This window comes from Amphiura filiformis, chromosome 8 (genome assembly GCF_039555335.1).
Source record: "Amphiura filiformis chromosome 8, Afil_fr2py, whole genome shotgun sequence".
Taxonomy (NCBI): Eukaryota; Metazoa; Echinodermata; class Ophiuroidea; order Amphilepidida; family Amphiuridae; genus Amphiura; species Amphiura filiformis.
Window position 1 is genome coordinate 63,211,048 of NC_092635.1, and position 25,158 is coordinate 63,236,205.

General features: G+C 38.0%; 2 protein-coding genes across 2 annotated transcripts in view; one reads left to right on the forward strand and one right to left on the reverse strand.

Annotated features, from left to right (window-relative positions):
• LOC140159656 (thrombospondin type-1 domain-containing protein 4-like) overlaps positions 1 to 25,158 on the forward strand; it is a 344,014-nt gene that overhangs the window by 47,093 nt on the left and 271,763 nt on the right. The window contains 3 exon segments of the mRNA XM_072183151.1: positions 3,497 to 3,560; positions 4,503 to 4,605; positions 11,336 to 11,469. Coding sequence (XP_072039252.1) covers positions 3,497 to 3,560; positions 4,503 to 4,605; positions 11,336 to 11,469 — 301 coding nt within the window.
• On the reverse strand, positions 23,855 to 24,760 carry LOC140158407 (uncharacterized). The gene has a single exon (XM_072181499.1). It carries the CDS (start codon positions 24,758 to 24,760, stop codon positions 23,855 to 23,857), a length of 906 nt encoding a protein of 301 aa, XP_072037600.1.

Genomic DNA, 25,158 nt, shown 5'->3' on the forward strand with positions numbered 1-25,158 from the left:
TGACCTTTGACCTTGGATGACCTAACAAATACAAATTTGCTCTGGCTCAAGTTGCACCTACCAGTAGAATGTTTTCCGTATTTGCCGGATCGGGTTAGGGTTAGGGATATGGTTTAGGGGTAGGGCTTCCGGCAAATACGGTCATCGCCACTCTCCTATGCACACCAAGTTTAAGGACCATGTGACCTGTCAGTTCCGAGAACAGACCCCGATCCCCGCACATCCGCGGGTATTCATGCTTGTCGGTGAACTTTAAAAACACCCCCTTTTGCATCTCATTTCGCGAAGTTTTTAGGGGAAAAACACCACTTTTTTTTAGCGATTTCGCGAATTATTTGCCCTTCGACTATACCTCTATTTTCGCTTAAACGCGAACGATATTTCTAATATACCCTTTTCTGGCAGAAACACGTAGTTTGAAAAAACACCCCTTTTTTGTGTGTTTCGCGAATCGCGTTTCTTCATCTGAAAACACCCCTTATTTCGCGAAATTTTCGACTCGCATATCAAAAATCGCTGTGAATACTACCCTCAGAAATGATTAATGTAGTCCATTAGCCAGTGCCATGACTTAAAATACTGGCTCTGGAACACACTCCACTTTTTGGTAAAGAACTTCCATGGTCTAATCAACAACTATGAAGAGTAACTAGGGGGACATTTCATGCACATAGGATCAGCCTCAGGGAATGGACTATTTGTGTTTATATGGACGTCGCTTCTACCAAATTATCACGAGGCTTGTTCAGACGATCGCTTGTAAAGTCGCTTGTAACTACATTCAAATGTAAACTTGTATGTAGTGCCCGTCTAAACGCACTCGCATGTAGCTACATGCAAGTTACAAGTGACGATTTTACATGTAAGATATCTTACATGTAGCGAGTAACATTCAAATGTAAGGCCAGTGTGAACAAGACTTACATGTTAGCTCGCTTGTAAGCATGACCTTGATGACCCAATCCTATTCTGATTGTGCATAATCATGGCATAATTTACCAGTGAAGGTCACTCTTACAAGTGAGTTGGCTTACAAGTAAGTCCCGTGTGGACACACACTCGCTTGTAGCATAATTTAATTGCTGGCTCACTTGTAAGCAACATTCAAATGTAGGCTACCGTCTAAACACACCTACGGTCATGTATTTTCGATGCCGGTCTCTCAGGACCGATTGATAATATCCCTGATAATACTGATATCAGTATTGTTTGGTTTTCACATCCATCACTCCGATTTATTTTCTGACAGACCTAACAGCTCCTAACCCCGATTCGAAAATTGCGGAACTTACATGTATTTCTTGTATAACATAAAATAGCTTATAAAAAATATGTTTAGTAGGCCTAGAGGATAACGAAACAAGGATGTAGCATGTAGGCTTTATTCAACCAATTGCTGGTTAATAAATATATGTTGGAATCAATCATAAAACATGATACGCACTAATAATGACTAATGCGCCAACGTATAAGTAACGTATATTTTATTGCTTAAGCATTATATTAAGAGAAATAGGTAATCCTGAAAATAGGGATCTATATTTTATGATTTTTCTTATAACTATAAAACTATCAGATGTACGACCCCATGGTTTTTATTGTATTTCTTTTTTTTTCTCATTCGTTTGACCCCCGGGGGTCATACTCGGGGTCATACTAGACACCATTGACTGACCATAAAACCCTTTGACCCACCATTACATCCCTTGACCAACCATATTAACCTTTGACTCACCATGACACCTGATGACCCACCATGACACTCCTTGATGATCCATGATTCACCATGACACCTCATGACCCATGACACTCCTTGATAATCCATCATACCCCTTGATCCGCCATGACACCCTTAACCCGCATGACACCCCTTGACTCACCATGACATCCCATGACCCACCCGCATGACACCTCTTGAACTATCCCGACGCTCCTTTTCCCATCATGACACCCATTCACCTACCATAATACCCATTGGCCCATCCTGACATCCCATGACGCACCATGACACCCCTTGACCCATCCGTCTTTCCCCGGTGACCCAACATGGCACCCTTGACCGACCATGGCGCCCTTTAACCCTCCCGAAACCCCTTAGTAGTCAGAGCCCCAAGCCTTAGAAAATTGAGATAGGTTACCGTTGAAAGAACTCTTTTTGAACCAATGGATAGGCCTATTGACAGTCTGGAACCTCAGGATTATCATCATTCAGAGGTCTTCTCTTTCGCCAGGATTGCAAAAAACCCATGGGTTGGGTTAGTAGGCCTATCAAAGTTGGGCAAAGATGGCTTGATGTATAAAATTGTTGAAAGAGCTTGAAAGAATTTTCCCCATTTATAAGATTTTCCATAGGCCTAGAGGGCGTCAGATAAGGTTGCAGACTGGAGCAGACTGGAGCAGGTACTGGAGTACAACTTTGTGCAATTGTCAACATCCCCAGGATCGTAACGGGGTGTGTGTAAGTGTGTTTCCCCATTCGAATTTCGATGTGCCAAAAATCTACCACCCAGCATTGTTGGGAACCTCTACTTTCGTAAACCTTTAAAAACGACCCCATGTAGATGACAACGAGGTCCGCTTTTCAGGGGTTTAGGCCTATGTAAAAGGTCTCATTGAGAAGAAATATTAAAGGCCCACTTTTTCAACGTTCAATAAAAATAGTCAATTCTTTGGGGCCATTTTTGCCAGTGGTGTAGTAGCTAGGGACAGTGCCGCCGAGAGGCATTTACGGGCCCGGGGTAAAATGAACGCACGGGCACCCTTATTAAGGGCCCGCCCCTTGAGCTCTCTATCTTTGCTTTTATGGGACAATTAAGGTATACTTTCTTTATTTTTACGGGCCCCCTAGGACCCCGGGCCCGGGGGTAACGCACCCCCTTAACCTGAGACGAATATACCCTTCCATTGTCGGCGGCACTGGCTAGGGGTTGTGGCGCCCAAGTCCAAGGAAGGCACCCCGCAAAAAATTGCACAAATATAGGGCCCACCTGAGATGAAAATACTAATAGGCTATGCCTACCTTTAGGTATTTTCGTCTCAGGGGCCCACCACTGATTGGTTATTTTGAAGTTGAAAATAAATTTGCTGAAATAAGAGTAAAGAATTTTAAAATTTCCGCATTATTTCGTGGCATTTTGATGCTACAATTGGGTATGGACCCGCACCGGGGGGAGCACCCGGGGGGGGGGGGGGTCAACGGGTTTGACGGGTTTGTCAAAGGGGGAAAAGGGTCATTGGGTATATTCGACTCCAAAAAAGGGGGCCTATACAGGCATATACCGTCACTTCTAAAGTTGAGTGACCACCCCCCCCCCACCCCCACCCACGCCCTCTCCCAGGGTCCATGGCCTCTCGGCGGGCCTGGTCGGCTTAAATTCAACTCAAGTCTCGACGCAATAAGTGGAATATCTCCAACTATTCAGATTAGGCAAGTTTTGAGACATCGTCATTATTATGTTCACCTAAATGAGTGACATTGGTTTTTCTTTTTGCACAGAATGATGGCTGGCAATAGACAATGTGTAGGACTCTACAAGCAATATAAATTGTGCAATACTGAGGTAAGATCACCACAAGTTTCTTTTGAGTCGATGTCCTAAGCTTACCAAATGAAAACATGTCTGTATCCGGGGTCGTCAGCAGAATCTCCTCATGCAGAGCAGAGGCAAATCCATCGGAGGTTTTATAGGAGCACCAAATCATCCTTGCTCGTGCTCTAGTAATACAATACGGTACTAGAGATGACTAGAATATTAAATGAGACTAGCTAATGAAAGTTGACCCCCCCCCCATTCGATTGTAAAATTTTAAAAAATCCCATAGGAAAATTGCCAAAAAAACCGCTTGTGCCCCCAATCAGACCAGGTGCCCAAGGCTGTCAACTCTCACGCATTGGCCGTGAGTCTCACGCATTGGGTCACTTTCTCACGGTCTCACGCCAAGGTAGTATAATCTCACGCCTAGGTAGTAAATCTCACGCAAAAAGCTGGAAAATGAGTAAAATCTCACGCACCGTCATGAATAATTTGTTGCTCCTACCACCCTCCCTCGCCGCTAGTTTCACATTCTCGAGCGCCGTGGCTCAGATAATCATGGTACAAAATGAACATTGAAGTCGGCAAATCCCGGTACGCCTCTGTCTCACGCCAAGCAATTCCAAAAAGTTGACACCCCTGCCGGTGCCCCCAATCATGGTCGGTGCCCCCCCTCCCCAATATGATGACCGTAACAGTGGCATGGCAGCATCATAGAGGCATGGGGCACATGCCCCCCATCGATTGCAAAATTTAGAAAATCCCACAGGAAAATTGCTGAAAAATGGCTTGTGCCCCCCCCCATCCAGACCCAGTGCCTCCCAATCATGGTCGGTGCCCCCCAATATGATGACTCACGCTACGCCACTGCTTTGTAAAAGTCTGGCTATGCCCTTGCCTGATTATCACGATGCTCCTGAATACTCCTAGCAGCAAACCACCTGATATATAATGTCTGTTCCATTTCAGCCTTGTGAAGATGGTGGTGACAATTTCCGAGGCAAACAATGCAGGGAGCATGATGACCAGAAATTCATGGGAAAAATGTATGAGTGGGAACCATATGACTCAAGTAAGTGTAAATTCAACTTAAGGACCTACATGGCAGGGCTGTCAACTCTCACACATTGGCTGTGAGTCTCACGCATTTGGTCATTTTCTCACGGTCTCAGGCCAAAGTAGTATAATCTCACGCCTAGGTAGTAAATCTCACACAAAGAGCTGTCAAATGAGTAAAATCTCACGCATCGTAAAAATAATTTGTTGTACCTACCCCCTCCCCCCCACACTTTTTAGATTCCCAAGCACCGTGGCTCAAATAATCATGGGTCAAAATGAACATTGTAGTCGGCAAAAAATAATTCCGGTACAACAGAGTCTCACACCTAGCAATTCCAAAAAGTTGACAGCCCTGCTACATGGTCTAATTTTTACATGTTCTGTTTTCTAATAAAGAGATGTGTAAATATTTTGAGTTATATTCAGGGTTGGTCGGTTAAAACCACCCCGGTTTAAACCCCATGGTTAAAACCGCCTAGTTTTGACCGCTAAAAAGTGGTCAAAACTGGTCAAAACCATTTTGATGCTACAAAATAAAATAAAGGAAAAAGACTTAACTCTCGGGTATCTACCAGGTTTTAATGTGCATCCCCCCCAGGACTCTACCAAACCAACTTTTTTAGCTTCTTTTTATGGTCCTATAACACATTCAAGATGTTAACAAAAAATATTTCCCGGCACTCCGGCCATATTCAAGGTTAAAGGTCAACACAGGGGTCAAATTTCAAAGTTGCTCAAATCTGGTTAACAAGCACACCAAATTATTTCTCTCATTGCAAGGATTCAGAAAAAGTATAGTTTGACCTACCTGTGACATACCGTTCTTGAGTTATAAGCAAAAAGGTCAAATTTTGGGCGGTGGTCAGTTTTTTTGGCCACACAGGGGCCAAAAATTAAAAATGCTCCAATTTGAACGAAATTGGTCTCAAATTGCTTGTTATGTAAAAATAAGTCAAATAAGGAATAGTTGTAACCATGTAGGATGTTTCGTTACCTAGGAAACGTCACAACATAGGTTGTGGTCAATACCCAGCAAACACAAAAACATTTTAAAAACGTTTTTAATAAGTTATATTTTGGCTTTTGGTTTACATAAAAACGTTTTAATAACATTAAAATGTCGGGTTATATACATGTCATGAAAACGCTTTGTATGAAAACACACTACAACAACATTTTTAAAATGTTTTCAAAAATGTTATTGTAAACTATTTTTGCAAACATTTTTTTGCCAAATATTTTGCCAACACTTAAATAACATTATGTTAAAATCTTTGCACTCAGCAATCACATAAATGTTCTTATAATGTTTTTTCAAAACGTTTTAATAACATTTAAATGTCGGGTTATATAAAAGTCATGAAAACGTTTTTAAAACGTTATTGCAAATATTTTGAGGAAACATTTTTCGCAAAATATTTTTTCAACCCCAAAATAACATTCTGTGTAGAATGTTTTGTATCAAGTTTTCAAAAATGTTTTTCGAATGTTATTAATACGGTTTTATACCCTGTATATAACCCGACATTTAAACGTTTTCTTTAAAACATTTTGTTTGCTGAGCAGTAGATTATCAAAAAATGATTTTTAATGTTATGAAAACGTTTTATACCCTTAATATACCCTTTATATAACCCGACATTTAAACGCTTTTCTGACAACCTTTTATAACCTTTTGCGAATGATGTCGAAAACGTTTTGTGTTTGCTGGGTAGGCTGTAATGGGGGATTGACCTTTATGGCCAATTTTGTCAATAACGAAGCATTTTAGACAGTGCAAACAATTCCTTTTTTGACTTGCTTTTGCATGACGAGCAATTTGAGACCAATTGCGTTGAAATCGGAGCATTTTTAATTTTTGGCCCCTGAGTGGCCAAAAAAACTGACTACCGCTCAAAATTTGACCTTTTTGCTTTTAACTCAAGAACGGTAAGTCGCAGGTAGGTCACTTTTTCTGAATCCTTGCAATGAGAGGAATAATTTGTGTGCTTGTTAACCAGATTTGAGCAACTTTGAAATTTGACCACTGTGTTGACCTTTAACCTTGAATATGGCCGGAGTGCCGGGAAATATTTTTTGTTAACATCTTGAATGTGTTATAGGACCATAAAAGGAAGCTAAAAAAGTTGGTTTGGTAGAGTCCTGGGGGGATGCACATTAAAACCTGGTAGATACCGATGCACAAGATTTGCAATTTAAAAGAGAATTGGCCATTGCTCATTCTAGTGACTCCAGTGTATGGACAATATAAGTGTGCTTATTAATTTAATTTTAATAATGGCTAATTATAATTATTGGGAACAAAATATGACTGTGGACTGCCCCTTTGCTCTGGGTCATATACGCTCGTAATAACACACATACTTTTTGTTTAATACATCGATCAAAGCACAAGGGGAAGGGGCACATGCCTTGAGCCCCACCCTTAGGGGCCCGGGGGGGTACTCAAGTTTGGTTTTGGTAGGGATGTGCCGCTGAGATTTTGGAAGTGGACCCATAAATATACCAATTTTTCAAGAAATTTGGACCCATTGATATACCAAAAGTCAAAATTTTCGGCCGAATTTAACCAAAATTGTGTTAGTTTTTACAAATTTTCCCAAAATTTCGGGAAAATTTTGGCTGGATTAAGGCTGGATTAAGGAAAAATTGGGCTATTTTTCGAAAAAATTGAGAAAATTTTGAAAAAGGACCCATTCATATACCAAAATAGGCTTTGAAAAAGGGGTCATTGATATACCAGAAGGCCGAAAATGCTACCCATGTTTATGCATCGCCCCCGTATGGTCATTTGTACTGAGTACCCCGGGCTTAGGGGGTGCCAAATGAACTAATTCAGCATCAATACTGCGCCCCCTCCAAGCGATGAAAGTTAAAAGCGCAAGATCATTTAAAAGATAAAGATAGATGCTCACATCTGATGAAGTCCTCCGACGAGATGGACAAAATATTAGTAAGTAAAAACTTAATGGGTTGAGATAAATTTAAAACCGATATTCAACTTCATTATAACCAAAATTAATGAGTTATAGGCCCTATTTGTGCAAATTATCACTCGCTCTGTGCGCAATTGTTGCAAGAAATGGGGAGGGACAACATTATGTATCCTTAGCCTGGGTGCCACAACCCTAGCTACGCCTTTGCAACTGTCAGGTAACTCGGATTAGTGTCATTGAAAAGAGTGGTATTGTATTCAATCTATGATTGCAAACAGGTGATGAGTGCAACCTGCTTATATAGTGCAGGGCAATACACTCAAAACTAGTGGAAACCCATTAATGATACTGGAACAGACAGTTTGCATGGATTATTGTGTCACTGATGACAAAAAAAAAGAAAATGTTTGTAGGATGTGTTCTTTTCACATGAAAACATTATTTCTGGCTTATTCATAATGAGAAACTTTATGGGAAACCACTATCATGACATTAGATATATATACAAAAAATGCAAAAGGTGAAAAGTATGTTCATGTTAAGACTCTAGTTTGAACCACCTATGCGAAAAAGGCATGGTTGAACTATGGTTAACCATGGTCAACCATGGTTCAACCATGGGTTTTGACCATGGTCAAACCATGGTCAACCATGCTTTTGAAAAATGGCACCACGGCCAGAGACCATGGTCAACCATGGTTAACCTTTTGACCATGGTCTATCTAAAGTGACCATGGTCAACCATGGTTAAAACTTAGCATGTTTGACCATGGTTGAACCATTGTCAACCATAGTTCAACAACCAGGGTTTTGACCATGGGTTTTGACCATGGTCAACCATGTTTTTGACCATGGTCAACCATGCTTTTGACCATGGTCAACCATGTTTTTGAAAAATGGCACCACGGCCAGAGACCATGGTCAACCATGGTCTATCTAAAGTGACCATGGTCAACCATGGTAAAAAATTTGCATGTTTGACCATGGTTAAGAAACAATAGCAATCAAGGAAGAAACAATAGAAAGAAACAATAGCAATCAAGCTTAAACTTCAAATTAGCACCCATAGTCCCAGGGCAGGGCCTGAAGAATGAGGGAAATTATGGGGTAAATATTAAACGGAATAAACTGCATTTATAATCATATTATTTATATTTATTGCATTAAAAATCTTATTTTAACTTATCAAATTACTAGTTTTTATATTCTATGGTGTCAAATATTTATTCACAACGTTGTAAATACACATTAAATATGATTAATAACAACAGAGGGCGCTTTTTCTCATTCACTACCCAGAGTCAAGCATGGTCAGGTGAGGTGATGACCATGGCTGACAATGCTCAGCCATGCTAAAGCATGGTTGACCATGGTATACTTGAAGTAACCATGGTCAACCATGGTCAGGTGAGGTGATGACCATGGTTGACCATGCTCACACATGCTAAAGCATGGTTGACCATGGTATAATTGAAGTGACCATGGTCAGGTGAGGTGATGACCATGGCTGACCATGCTCACCCATGCTAAAGCATGATTGACCATGGTATACTTGAAGTGACCATGGTCAACCATGGTCAAGTGAGGTGATGAACATGGCTGACCATGCTCACCCATGATAAAGCATGGTTGACCATGGTATACTTATAAGTGACCATGGTCAACCATGGTCAAGTGAGGTGAAGACCATGGCTGACCATGCTCGGCCATGCTAAAGCATGGTCGACCATGGTATACCATGGTGACCATGGCAACCATGGTTGACCATGGTCAAGCCACCATGGCTGATCATCGCTGACCATAGTTAACCATGGTCAACCATGTTTTGACCATGGTTGACCATGGTTGACCATGCTAGCACGGTTGACATTTCGCCTAGGCAGTGTATAAAAATTTGTCTCAAATTCTGGACCAAAATGACACCAATCCAGATTTGCAGCTTTTTCGGGAACAGCTCCATTAGCCATCATCATAGTCTGAAAGGGTTACTAAGGTTTAGGGCATTTTAGGTTAGGATTAGTGTTAAGGATAGGGTTAGGGTTAGCATTTGGGTTAGTGTTAGGGATAGGATTAGGGACAGAGTTAGGATTACAGGGTTATGTTTAGGGCTTAGGTTATAGGTTAGGGTACAGTTAAGGGTTAGGGTAAGGATTAGGGTTTATAAGTGATTGGATTTTTGGCGCAATGACCGTTGGGACTATTGACCTGTAACCCTTTTATCACCAAATTATGATTCAATGATAAAAAAGGATGGCTGCAATTGTAAAAATAAGAACAAAATACTGGAGAGTTGGTCAAATCGTTGAGAGCCATCACCTACTCTACCACATTTATGCTGATGACGTTTGAATTGTCACGGTGATGCTGCTTGCGCATTATTTAAGTTGAGCCAGTGTGTTAATGATCTGCAGGCTTGGATGCTCAGAAATAGATTGAAACTCAATCAATCTAAGACTGAGTTTTTTATTGCTTCATCTGCTCACCACTATAAGACCCTGCAATATCTCACCCTTCATCATGAAATATTTGCATAACACCGTGACACTTTAGATTTGGAGTATACTGTAAACATTTCTCTGAACGGGAATTCGGCAGTGAATAAACTTACCGAATCGGAGTGTCAGCAGATTTGAAAAGCGGATTAAAATGGTACCCTAAATGCGTTACAAACAATTTTAAAACTACCCCTTTTCGTGAAAATCAGCGTTTTTTACCCCCTTAACGCGTCACGCGCGTAACGTGCTCAACCAAGAAAAAACACCCCTTTTCACACGTTTTTTTGGTCACGCATGCTTACATCATTATATTTGAGTGCCCCCGGGTTTAAGGGAAGGGGTATGAGCGTTTGGACAGTATTTATTGTGGGACATTAGAGCACATCAGACATATCGAATTGCATTCTGAATACGAAGAATGTCCTTCTGATATCAAATAATTTATTATTTTTGAAATTCGCAATGTAATACACATTTTATGGCAAATCATTAAAATTGATATTTTTGATATTTACCAGTACTTGAAGTAAACTTTATAAATCTGATGATTTATACTTAAAGTGTATGTAGGTGGGATGAAAACGACGATCAATTGAAAATTTTGATTTTTCAGATTGAAGATATGGATTTTTTTTCCCAAAACACCAAAAATAGGTCTTTTGGGGAAAAAATCCATATCTTCAATATAAAAGGTCAAAATTTTCAATTGATCGTCGGCTTTTCCTCCCAGCTACATACACTTTTAAGCATATATCATTAGATTTATAAAATTTATTTCGAGGACTGTTATACATGTATATCAAATTTTAATAATTTGTCATAAAATTTGTATTATATCGTGAATTTCAAAATATGAAAATTATTTGATATCAGAAAGACATGCTTCGTATTCAGAATGCAATTCGATACGTCTGAGGTGCTCTCATGTCCCACAAAAAATACTGTCGAAACGCCATAAACGCTCATTCTAGGTCCCTTAATTTGTCATGCATTCAAAATATTGTTATACTATACATATTTATCATTCATTAATTTGTCATTTTACAAATTACATATTATTCATTAATTCATCGTCACGGTTACAAAATGAATATTTATGAGTTGTGAAAATATTTGTAATGATGGAAATTAATTTGAAATGCTATAAATTGTTTCCTCGACCAAACACAATTCAATAGTTTTATCTCGGATAAATATTTCATATGCAATGCTGAATTTTTAGTTTGTCAAATTAGACCACTTTTTTGATGAATTAGGGTCTTGTAGAGTAGACAGTAAAGCCTGTATTTTCCTTGTTTTCCCTCTCTTACAGTATCCAACCCATGTGAGCTGCATTGTAGAGCTATTGGTTACAGATTCTTTGCCAAGCTTGCAGATAAAGTCATAGATGGAACACCATGTAGACAAGACAGTACAGATGAAATATGTGTGAATGGCATGTGTAAGGTAAGTCATAGATGGAACACCATGTAGACCCCAGACAAATGAAAACCTAGAAAACCAACTTTGTTGCGTGTAGTGACGTCAACACTGCATAGCAACAATTTTGGCAAGGACACAAACAAGCAGACATGTTCACGTCTACGGAACATGTTGCATTCAAAGTGGGCGATAATAGCGCAGCAATCACGCAAATGAGCGCATCTTTCTCTCCAGACATGAACATGTTATTTCTCTACGTCTAGTAACTCTGACCACCCGACCAAAACCACCTTGGATATATGGCTTCACCGACTGCCATGGTTAGGGATGGGTATTCATAAGTCTAGGTGATATGTCTATGATGTAGACAAGACAGTAAAGATGAGATTATGTGAATGTAAGAAATATTTGAAATTATATTCAGTTTGAAGGTTTGAAGAGATAGCCCTACTACAGGGCCTTTTTTTTACACACTATACTCCGAGACACCATTCTCGGGGTATAGCGTGTCTCTGAGTATAGCATGTAAAAAAGAAAAAAAAAAAAAGGCCCTGTAGTAGGGCTATGAAGAGATGCCTTGATCTGCTATAACCTGCTAAAGGGTACTAACAATAGAAATATTTACCAAAGGAACATATTCTTGTTTATACCATGATATTGTTGTATCTCAATACTATCACAACTTCAGCTGTGTAACTCACCTAAAAAGCTGTTATTTTAAGTAAAAAATAAAAACATAAAATGGCTCTGCGCTTTTGTAATGACCAGACTATAGTAATATTTATTCATTGAAGAGGGTTACTTTTTTCTGTGCACACAATAGATCACGCTTTACAATGTAGAGATCATGTTATGCAATTCGCAATTTTTGAATATTCGCCAGCGAAGTGGTTACATAACTCCTTGGCAACTGGATCACACACCTTTTGGAATTTGTAGTACATGGCTGCCATAGACTTTGTGTTGCGATCATTTCGATCGTGGTGCAGAACTCAAAAGCGTGATCCAGTGACATAGTGATAATCGGATTACACATAACACTTAGCTGGGTATCGCCCTGTACTAAATGCAGGTTGCACTCATCACATAGCTAGGTCTGCAATCATAGATTGAATACAATACTGCTCCTTTCAAATATAGTAATCTTACAGGTGATGATTATGCAACAACAGCTGAAATGGCAACTGTCTCTTGCATACATGTAGAAGTACATTTCAATTTTCAAGTGTTTCCCTATTTTATCTCTCACTCTAATATCTGTCAATTTGGTAAGATCAGTGTGTTCAGCTGTTATTGTTACCTGCTGGCATCAAATCACTACTCTACCCTGTTATGTTTGCTGCCCTCTTGGCCTGAAGTCAATCTTTCAGGGGACAGCATGGAAAGAGGGCAGCATTGGATTTTAAAGATACCAAGTGCTGTAACCACAGGGCAGTTGGTACCCAGGGCGCACACCACTATAAATTAATGAACATCCCATTGATACACATTGAAAGAAAGTAAGTTTATTTTTCTACCCCATGTAACAATACTTTGATCGCACCAATGTCTTAAAGCCATATTATAACATTTACTGAGGAGAATGCCCTCAATATTTTTCAAAATTCTGTTTTTTACATGATTATATTGTACTTTATTAAAGTTTTAAACCAACATACCCTGCAAAAATCAAGACCCTAGTTTTGTCAAAATCCGAGATTGTGAATAAAACGCAGGAACCGCTGGTTTTATTATTACGATGGAAATAATTAGTCAAATGCATAAGCAATGTTCATAACACAGTACGTACATGGCGTGCGGGACGGTGATCTACACAACACAAAGGATCGTACCGCAACAAGACCGAAGGAGTGATACGTATTGGCGACAATTTTCTTTTTCTTTGCCTTTATGTTCGGCTCAAAATTAAGAGGTAGGGATATATCTGACAGTAAAAGCTAACATTTTATGGCAAAGAAATGCTAATCTATTTTATATGAAAATGTTATAATATGGCTTTAAATAAAGATTAAATTTTTATTTAGATTTGATTTTTGAACAATGCCATCCCGAATACGAACCATTGAACAATGCCATCCCGAATTTCTCCTCACCAGTTCCTCCCATGACATTGTTCTGAGAGCCTATCACCCATGTACGAGTACATTCGATTCAAACATTTTCCAAACCGATTTGTACTGTTGAGCTCCAATTCTATCATTTTTTGCAACACAACCAGGAGTCACTCAAATTTGGTCCCCTTGGGATGCAGATATATTTCGCATCTATTGACGCTATTTTTTAACGGGACTGTGGAGGGTTACACCAAATGCGGAAGGATTTGGTGTTGTGCACCCACCCAGATGTTCAATAGGCCTAATCTCATAGTAGGCGTGCAGCTGCCATTTTTGCTATATATTTTGCCCAGTTTGGTTCAGGAAATGTTTGTGGCAGCTATTGTATCTGTAAATGTACCTGTCTGTGCAGACAAAATCATGTCTGTTGGGGTGTTGGGATGCTTATCTGGTGTAGCATAATGCACAATGTGTATTATGTGGCTGGTTACCCCTCTAGCTTGCACAAACTTTATTTCTAATTCCTTTTCCCTTTAACCATATGTTTTATATTCAAAATTAGCATGTAGCAGCAATTGTACTTAGTATCCGCCTGACTGGGCATGTAAATAGTGGAGAAGTACTTCATGTTATCTGTCGTTCATTTTGTCATGGCTTATTCATCATCGATAACGGCAACAATACTGGGTTGGTGTAAAGATCAGGTCAACGTGTAATTTGATCAATTAATTTTTAAATGACATTCCACAAATGAAGTCAAGTGTAAACTATTGCTTTGTTGCTATGGAAACATAACAACATTGATCAAGACGTAAATATAAGCTTTTTTATTAGGGCTTTAATAAAGAGGTCTTGTTAACACAAAAGTTTATTTTACAATCAAACGTTTTTGCCGAAAAAATGTTTACCTTACAATATGTGAAAACAAAATTCATTTAAACTTGTAGGCCTAATGTTGATTTTACAGTGCTTGTATCTAGATTGGATTAAATATTGTTACAAATTGCAGGTTTGTAAAATCATAGGCCTTCAAACTTGGTAAGAGGTGCAACACATACAAATATTTCTTGTTGCTGTAACAGTTGGATGCTGATTTTGAAAAAGTGGATCTTTTTTCCAGGGGGGGGGGGGGGCAATTTTGTATAATCACTTAATAGGGTGCAACTTGCTAGACTTGAGTCCAGTCCTCATTTAGGGTTAGGGTTGGGGTAGGCAGTCTTGTAAGGCTAATGAAAGTTGACCCCCAGTTTCCCGTTACATAGTTTTTCATGACTGGGTAGGTGACTGTTTCATTATTCATTATTCATTATTTTCAAACTTTCATTATCGGTGCAAAGTTAATTACGGAATGCTATGTTTTGAGGCCCAAATAAAATAATAAAGTATAGTAATGACCATGCTTCACTCAAATATTTTACCAACTTAGTCTTCAAAACAAGTTTTAATTAAGCACATCTTCTTTGGAATCTTCAAATTAACCTATAGGTTGTGCAACATATGAAAGCACCAGAAGTCCATGATAGTCTTTGGAGAACCACTTTTCCATATAAATACACTGTGTCTGTGTGTTCTATTGCACACTACTTTTACAAACCAAACTTACTCTCCACTAGCACATCTTTGGAAGCAATATTTATACGGAAATTAGTTTGTCTACTTGCACAAACTGTTTTTGATCATTTAGGTTGCACAATAAAATATTGTAGCTGTTCTGTCAAAACTTTAATACTTGACACAGGTCCTAAAGCAGATCTTTGAAAGTAAACTTTTATACATGGAAATTGTATTGTTTTCCAATTTAGGTTGCACAACAAATGAAAGTTCGAACGTTCACATGGAGGTTGCTGGTAAAAATCATCACAGGGTACACGTGTTAATAATAAAACAACCATGCAAGAAATTGACAAATAAATCATTTTATTTATAAGTTTATTTTATTAAATACATATATTTGTAAGAAAAGCAGAATAAATTTGACTTCAAACTTTATTTATTTTATTTATTTTGATGTTGTCTATATATAGCGCTACATAGTGCACGGTAGAAATGCTTTCATATTTGTTCATCGCTGGTTCCATAAACTTGGCTGCCTCTCTTTGTGTTCGGTCTATCCATTTAGTGGTAGGAGAAACTTAGATGCAGGGAATTTTTAGTCTCCAGTAAATGCGCCCTACGATATTGCCATTTTACCACGTAGTTTAACCCAGCGTTTATAAAGACTATTCGGGCCGGTCAGGGTCGGCGTAAAAGTGCTTAAAATACGTGTCGGACGTGAAAGATGACATTAAAACTATCCTTTTTTCTTAAAAACTTGAAAAATGTGAAATAATGAAATAATGGAAAATAATGAAATATTTGATCGGCATTTTTTTCTGACCGGAGTCGGGTAACGGGAAACTGGGAGTCAACTTTCATTAGCCTAATAAGACTAGTAGAGTTGCACCTCTATTCGGCAATCGCTCCAAGTTTGATTTCGGTAGGGATGTGCCTCTGAGAATCTCAAAGTGGATTTATATTGATACAAATTTTCCGCCGAATTGGTCCCAAGGTTTTACAAAATTTCAACATAAATTTAAATTTGGGCTCCAGTTTGAATTTGGGTATTTTTTCGAACAATTTAAAGAATTATCTATTTTAATATCAAAATTACCCATTTTTATATCAAAATTGAACTAGAAAAGGGGAACATTGTTACACCAGAGTCCCCAAAATGAGACCCATAATTGTGGCACATCTCCATATATGGTCATTTGTATTCGCTACCCTTGTATATAGATACTTTTTGTTCCTTTGCTTGATTCATTTGCTTATTATGTTCCTGTCGATTATGATTTTGTTACAATCGTATTACAAAATTAGTATCGTGTGTCCACTAAAAGAAGTCGGCATACTACAATCGTGTCATCATCGTGAATGATGAAAATTACCTTCATTGGGCTGGTTCATAGCATGGTTGTGTTGTAAATGCTGATGAAAATTGCCTGTATGAGAGCATTTCTTGTTGTGTCATGTTTAGTCTTCGCAATTGCTGTGGCGTATGTACAACCACATTGTCGTTGTCAGTGGGGACTGGGGGGATTTCTTCCACAGAAAATTTCAGGGATAAAATGGAGTTGGCAATGAGTAAAGTGTCATTTAAATGACAAAAAATTGACAAATGGGGACACAAATTTGGCTTCACCCCCCCTCCACACACACACACACTAAATCCTGGCTATGCCACCTGGTTCAGGAGTGATTACGACATGATGACGAGGTGGAAAGAGTGGAAAAAAGAGTGAGAGAGTGAAATGGAGGACAGCCCCATTTTGAGTGAAAAAATTTCACTCTAAAAGGATTGAAAAAAGTAGTCTGTATACTCTCAAAAGAGTGAATATCGCCTAAAGAAAATGTACTTTCTTTAATTTTTGAGTGTTTTCCACTAAAAAATGTGTTGTCTTTCGTCCAACTCCTTGAAAAAGTGAAAATTCACTATTTTACATTTAGAGAGTAACAGGTCAGCAGTGGCGTGCACAGCACATTGAAAGAGGGGGGCAGGTTGTTCAGTTCCCCCGAATGGAGTCTGATTAGGAGTGTAAACGATCGGAATGACTAATTTCCCCGAATTACCAACAATGCGCCCCCCCCCCCCCCCTTTGCACACGCCACTGCAGGTCAGATTGAAATGTTAAAATAAACACAGATTATATGACTCTACTTGAATCTGCATTAATAGCCACTGCTCAATGCAACAGTGTTTAACCTGTTTGCAGTTTCAATTCAGTTTGGTCTGATAAAAGCTAAGAACATTCTCTCAATCTCTTGATTTTCTTTAAAATGTATTCAAATAGATCAAATTACACATTATGTGTAAGGAGATGGCCATGGTGGGGATCGGTCACCTTTAAACATATAAAAATAAAAAAGCATGCTGAAAAAAACCCCACATTTTTAATGGGTTTGACATTTAAAGTGATGCATTTTAGGTTTGCATGGTAAAATAATTTAAAAGAAAATTATTAACTTTTTTTTATTGACTTAACTTAGCTGTGTACCTTTAAATACAATAAAATATTCCCATTTCAGTATGTTTAACAAACTCTGAACTAGCGGTACAATTACTAAACTGGGTACAATTTGCTAGACTTGAGGTCAGTCTTCATTTATGGAGTTTAGGGTTAGGGTTTATGGTTGAGGTAGGGCAGTCTTGTAATAAGAATAGTAGAGTTGGCCCATATTCAGTAATCACTACCGTAAAATGGGGTAACTTTGTGCCACTTTTCAGAGTTTTTAAACCAATGCTTCCAAACAAAATCAATTGTATTTCTAATTATCTCTTTTTTGTGACATTAGGGTTCCCTTCTACACCTTGAAGTTGAAAAAGATTTTTTAATAATTTTGTAAGGGTGCCCTAGGGGTAAAAAAAAAAAAAAGCCTGACCAAAGTTACCCCGCATTTGGGGCAACTTTGGTCAGAGTATTACATTCCATGAAGAAAAAAAAATCAAAAAAATTGATCTTCGCTGTATATGGGCAAGTTGTTGTTTTTGTGACATTTGAACCCTTGCAAAATTAATCAAGCACACATCCTTGCTCACACATATCGATTTTTATTTCTTCTGAAAAAATGTAAAAAAATGCTCATTTTTGGTCAAAAATTCTGTGAATTTCGAGGAAATTGGACATGAGGGACAATTATTTCTTCCAAATATATTTCTTAACAGATTGACACCAAATATGATTAAAAATAATATTGCTGTACGAAAATATGACCATTTAAAAAAATATATTTGATCGACCAAAGTTACCCCGCTGACCGAAGTTACCCCATTTTATGGTACGAAATAGCCGAAGGTTGTGTAATTCAAATAATTCAAATCATTGCGGCCAATCATGACTCGATACAGATTTTGTAATCACAAGCCTGCCTTCCTTCCTACCAACCTTGTGAATTATTACTAGGCAATCACAGATCCATTATGGATGTGGTTGCTGCTAGATTAAGACTGAGTAGGGGTCTTTTGTGACTGAATTGAATTAAATCTGCACTTTCTATTGTTTTCTTCTTGAAATGATTTTCAAACCATGTCAAACGGTTAAATATCTTAATGATTTACCCCTATCATTTGAAGCACAATAGAGTCTCCTATTCAAAGTCCAGGATTACACCTAAAGTACAAAAGCCGGTTCACAGATTCAAAAGAATCATTGTCACGCTAAATTTACTTTTAAGGTGAAATGGCATTCACTCATTGAGGTTGGAATAGTAGATTATGATATATCCTCTGATTGTAGTGATTACCAGCAGGGTTTGTTTGATTTACAGTATAATACATGTTTAATTAATTTAGCATCAAAAAAGAGAAGTTCATTTACATAGAATAGGTATTATTTGGTGTGATCATTGATTTGATATGTTTACAGACTCCCTGACTCCGGACCATCTGACCGTTTCACATCACATTTGGTATCAAATTTGAACTTGAATAAATTGATTAAGTCAAACAAGGGATGCGAGACGAAGATTAAATATTCAAATTTGAACGGTGATTTGTAGATGCAAACCATACTGAATGGGATGGGATAGGGGTTAGTGTTTTGTTTTTTTGTGGGTTTTTTTGCCGGTAAAAACTAAAAAAGTAATTTGTACTTCAGTTTTTTCATCTTATTTAAGTTACAAAAATAATTTCCTGAGTGTAACAAGGCCAGATTTTTTTAATTATAAGTAACATATTAAGAAAGGCATGTGTTTTCATTGCTCAAGTGCATTTAACCGAAATGTGGCATGTATCAAATTCAAAACTTTTTTATTTGAAGGACTTGATGAGACAAAAAGTATGTTGAATGATTCATTGAAAAGTTGTGCGGTACTGTTTGTGAGCTCTCTGTGTTACTTTCTAATATTTGAGTGACTGTGAGTGTATGCCAGTTTTCTCCAAAAAAGTTGAGATTTTTATACTACTGGATTTTCTTGCCGATTAATTCGTTTAGCAAAAATATCATCAAATTTGAATTACGTTCTGGTACACCAGAATGAAATTATAACACTGGCCTATTGAGCATAATCATGCATAATTTGCAAACGCAAAATCAGAATCAACTGAAATTTTGGGAATAAGCGTTTTTCGTTAATATCCACTAAAAAATGTCATGAAAAGAGGATGCTAGGATTACGAAATACTCCTGAAACATGAAAAGTTTGGATAGTGTCTGGCGGTATTATATTATATTTCACCTCTTCGTATACCAACTCAACAATTTAAACCTACAATATATTTTTTAAACTACAAAAGATAGAAACACATTTTTAGCTGTATTTGATAATAATATTCAGATTTTAACCAAGCAATTATATGATTTTTTGCTAAATTTACTTCTTTCTTAAAAAGAAATGCCAGACCCATGATTTTGAAAATTTGGGTCGGTCTGGTATAAGGGCAACACCATTATTGTTTTTTTGCCTAATAATTATGTGATTGTTAATAGTAAAAATAAACTGAAACTGAACCTGAAATTGTGCATTCTACATAATAATTTTACTCAAAAAAATAAGTGTGAAAAATTTATTATGTGATGCAATGAGCAAAGTGAGTCATAGTGAAGATTAGGTTATTTTGGGTGTGGAGTGGACCATGTGGGACTTCCACAAGGTGGATATTTCACCGCTAACCGTGGTCCTGGTATTCAGGTGAGTCCTTAATAGAGTGTACTCTCAATCAAATCAACAAAATGTGTGCACCTTACAATTTGGATGTATCATAATTCTAACACTATAACTCCAATGAGTAATAACTCCAAATGGTCATTTTTAGCCAAAGAGTTAATAACATATATTTTTGGTTTGGGGGATCAATCATTTTTGTTAAAAAAGTGGATTCATGCAGTATGATTATTTTCCTACCAAATTTGGATCTTTTTGGGGGCGCCTGCTACGGCGGCGGCCCCATTATTAGGCTTGACTTTGCAAAAAGCTTCTAATTTCGGTCTTGCTAGATTTACTTCATGAATTGTTTTGCTAAAATTATGCCCAGCTCAGAAATAAAACCACAACTGGCTTGGATTTTATTTTATTATTGTTTTCTGATATGCATGGGATAAAATCTTGTGCGTATATTCTTTGTTTAAAATACAAAATTAATGGACTTATACAAACACCAAATAACCCGTGACCTTTGCGGGCTTAAACCAGTTTACCGCCTCTTAGAACCCGATGAGCGGTGACCAACACTATATGGACCACAATAGCCTAATCTCAATGGCATAGTCCAATAACCTCAAATAAACAATCATAGTGCAAAAGTTGACCTAACTTGCAGAGCATATCAAATCCTTTGTCAACCTTTAGACGGGCCTTTAGACAAGAACTGTCCAGCACGAAATGTCCCATTGCAATTCATCCACAAAAGTTGCCAAAATGGGGTCATTTTTTGTTTAATTCAACACAGCATGAACATTTTGGATTGTATAGGCCTCACCTGGTACCAAAATGGAGCTAAGAATATTCTCCATGCTGCTAGACTATTTATAAGTCCACAGGTTATTTTGTTAAGTCGCGTGAAATTTTTAAGTGCCAAGTTTTTTACTTCTTTTCTGTGAGTTTACTGTGTCAGTGCACTGTTTTGACCAAAAGTTAACTCTTTCTTCTATCCGTACGTGGACTAGCGCCATCCATTTTAACTCACCAGTCCCAGGAGTATTCTTGTACTATTTCTGGAACTAACAATGTCAAATACATCATGATAGGTCAAATATCAGGTCGCGAATCTAAATTATAGTAAAAGTTTTGGTGGAACTACTAGCTACCGCTGAATTTTCAGTGACTAGCAGCTACTAGCCTCCAACACATGCATTCGCATAGCAAGCTCATGCGTTGTATGCAGAAACAGATGACTGCAGACATAGGTTAGTAGCTGTTAGTGGATTGGTGTAATATGAGCTTGCATGTAAGCTGCACTGGACTCTCGTTCATTCAAGGTTATGAGCTTCACTATACATTGTACATGCATTTTGCTAAATAACTTAAGTTGACATTTTCAATAAAAGGATTTGATATGTATGAGTTTTTGTACCCAAAGTTTCCAAGTCATTCAATGAATGTACACATGTATGTTGTATAGTTGTCCCTGTTTAATAAGCAGGCAGCAGCCTCAGTGTTTGAGTAGGCATCTTATCAAGATCAAGATAGTGATAGTGACATAACAATTAACATGCTTATCTTACCAAGGTCTTATCTATCTGCATGGTGTAATTGAAATTACTAAACAACATGTACAAGCTGTATCAAAAAGTTTGGTACCCAGCAGTTTTGATAGTTATTGAAAAGGCTGGTTCTTCCAAATGCAATATCGGGTCCCCCTTAAAATGATAAAATGATCAGACCAAAAATCTGTTGTGACTGTTTATGACATTAATCAACAAATTATGCGGATCCTAGATGTGTCGAGGATGTTACGTTTATGAACAAATCGTTACGTTTGTATTTTCAATTTGTTGCTACGTCTATGTTAACAAATGAAAGTTCTGGAACTTTTTAAAATTCTTCAATGCTAAGTATTCTTTTGGATATCATCAAATTGTAAATCTCTAGTCAGATTTTCAGTGTGTTAACAACTATGTATCAAAGACGTTACGTTCATGTACAAAACATTAACGTTCTTATCTTGTAAACATTGTATACCCATAGCTACTTTTATGAAGAATGAATGTTCTGTAATTGTTTTTTATCCTTCATCTCTATTAGATTTTCAGTGTATTAGCAAGTAGATGATGTATATGTATCACAGACGTTATACATTCATAAAAACTTTTCTTTTGGTCAACATAGGCGTAGATTCAGGGTGGGGATAACCCCCCCCATATTTTGCCAGGGGAGCTTACTTACTTGTGTCTTCTATACTATCCATCATATACCCCCATGCATAACGAAATTCAACAATATTCAATATCCAAAGCAATACCATCACTGCAATATGCCCCAAAAACAGAACTCCCCCACCCCACATAATCGCAAATTGACACGACAGCTTCATTCCAATTCAATTTATTTCATCCAAAACGGTCCTGTGATACACCTTCCCCAATCAAACACATTTGCATTTGATCATCTTCTACTCTTCCCTAGAAAAAATCATTATAATATCAAATCTAAACACCATGCCATGGAATTCACAATATCACGTCTAAGCTCACATTGGGCGCCCCATTCCTTTTTTAAAGGAATTTTTATTGGTACATATTTACAAAGGTCACAAAATTGACACACACACTAACAAGCTACTATGTGGGGCTGGTGGCTGCATCCCATGCTAAAAGCGCACAACTGTATAGTGTAGCTTCTATCAGCTCTCAGATTGTAATCATTCCCTAGCAGCTTCCCATTACACCTTTAGTGGGATGAGGCAAGTGAGGTAAATCGCCTTGCCCAAGTTCACAACACTATGGCAGCACCATGGTTCAAATCCTCCGATTATGAGTCAGAGCCAAGCTTGATTAAAGCAATAATGTGTGATTTGGATAAAGAATAGATTCTTATTTAAATGTTTGTTTTCACTCATCACATTATCCCCTTTTAATTTCGAGCAAAACAAATGAGGTATAACGAAGAAAATTGCGATTCATTCCAACGCCTACAATGCGTGTACTACGCTCGCCGATCGTATTTGTACTGCACGGAGCATCGCGCTCGGCGTGTGTATGCATACTAGCTGACATCCACTGTACATGTTAGCAAGTACTCGATCGTTGAACACTGAATAAAACCGGGTCGACCCGGTTTTAATACAAAAAGTTAAATTTTACTGTTATTAAAGCACTTCAGGCTTAGTCTTTTGCGTGGTATTTTAGTATACCACTTGGCATTATAATTATGCAAACTGTAGAAATCCAAGTAAAATTAAGGGTGTCGCTGTGAAGCAAATCACACAATAATTGTATGCATGTGGCCACTACACTAATAGACAATTTGATTTTTAAAACAAACATGTCTCGCTCATTCTCACACCAATTGCATAGAGTCCTGGGGTAGTCCAAACCTGGTGTAGTCCAGTAAATATTATTAGTTAATCTTTCGTTAATCGTTATTAGTTAATCTTAGTTAATCTAATTTCGGCATTTTTAAAATGTTAAAACATTTACACAAACAAGTCATCCTTCATCAGATTATTGAGCAGATCACATGTATGTTCTTTGGGGGCCAATTACAGAGTCCTGGGGTACTCCAAACTTGTCCCAATCCATCAACTTATCAATCTCTGTGTATACCTGTCTTCACACTAAGGCATATCAACACTTGTAAACAAGTCATCTCTTCAGATCACTTATCAAGGTCATATTGTGTGATGTCAATTATAGAGTGTCACTGCAACCTGTCCCTATCTATCAACATGTCAATCTCTGCGTGTACATTTCTTCATAATAAGGCATAATACTATCCACACAAATCAACTCATCCTCTGTCAGGTCACTCCTCAAAGGCATCTTCCCTGGCTTGTTAAACTGTGTGCTCTTAAATGCACCCTCGTAAAATTTCACAATCTTATTGACTTTGAGCAGCATCTGTGGTATCATCCAAGTGTCCGCCACAGCATCCCCAGCTTCCCATTCAAGAAGATCATTACTGTAAGGAATACCTGTTTGTGAACAATAAGCTTTGAGAATGCCAGATGGGTTGGCTAATAGATCATCTGCATCCAATATGATAGGATGTGGTTCAAAGTGCTCCTTAACATACTGCAGGAGATCGTAGGACTCTTTGAAGAAATATCCAGCTGGCACTGCTGATACTGGTATCTCGTTCATTTTGATCTCTCGTGCATCCAATTTGGAGCTCTTTACCATCAGTTTCTTCCAAGATGGAATGACTTTCATAGGATGTTTTATAAGGAATGTATGTTGATACCCATCTGGTATAGCATCGTATCGTGTGTCCACGCCAAAGCTCATGCCTTTTACGAAAATCAGACTCTTGTCGGGATACTCGGCTTCTAACTGGTCCTTAAACCATCTATAACTGCACTTTTTGCCATCGTATCCAACTCCATCAGGAAGCTTAATATCTGCAGCTTTGGCTGACATGTTATCATCGCCATCACCTTGCCAGCCACCTTTGTCACAAGGAGCTGGGAAGCGTCGATCTGTGCCGTACCACATTGCACTGATGTAAGGTTCATGCCAGATGAGAGAACCAGGTATCTGACTGAAGCACTTGCCAATGGCAGTAGAGAGTGATCTTGGTGTACACCACATAATTATTTTAAGAGGATTTTGATTTTGTTGTTCGGCCATGATTATTTCTTTTATCTTTGTGTCAGGAAAGGTCGGTAGTATATACTTCTGTACAAATTATTATCTGCCTTGATCCTTATTATCAGTGTCAATAAATATGATATTTGTATATCATACAGGCTGATTAAAAAAGAAGTAAACTCTTGTGGCATTTTTGTACAAAATCTAGAAGGAATTCGCTGTAAATGAACATATCATTGAAAAGAGCAGTTTCTGAATGTCTAAATTAAAAAGAATTCTTGTATTGAGCCCATCTGTATATAGGCCATAATGTAGACAGTAGCCCGCTAGGCATTATTGATCGTAACCACTCCTGCCACACAACTTTAATTTGCGTTTGAATATCGCGCTATACCAGTCACACACTACCATGATTATGACTACATTGCTTGGGAATT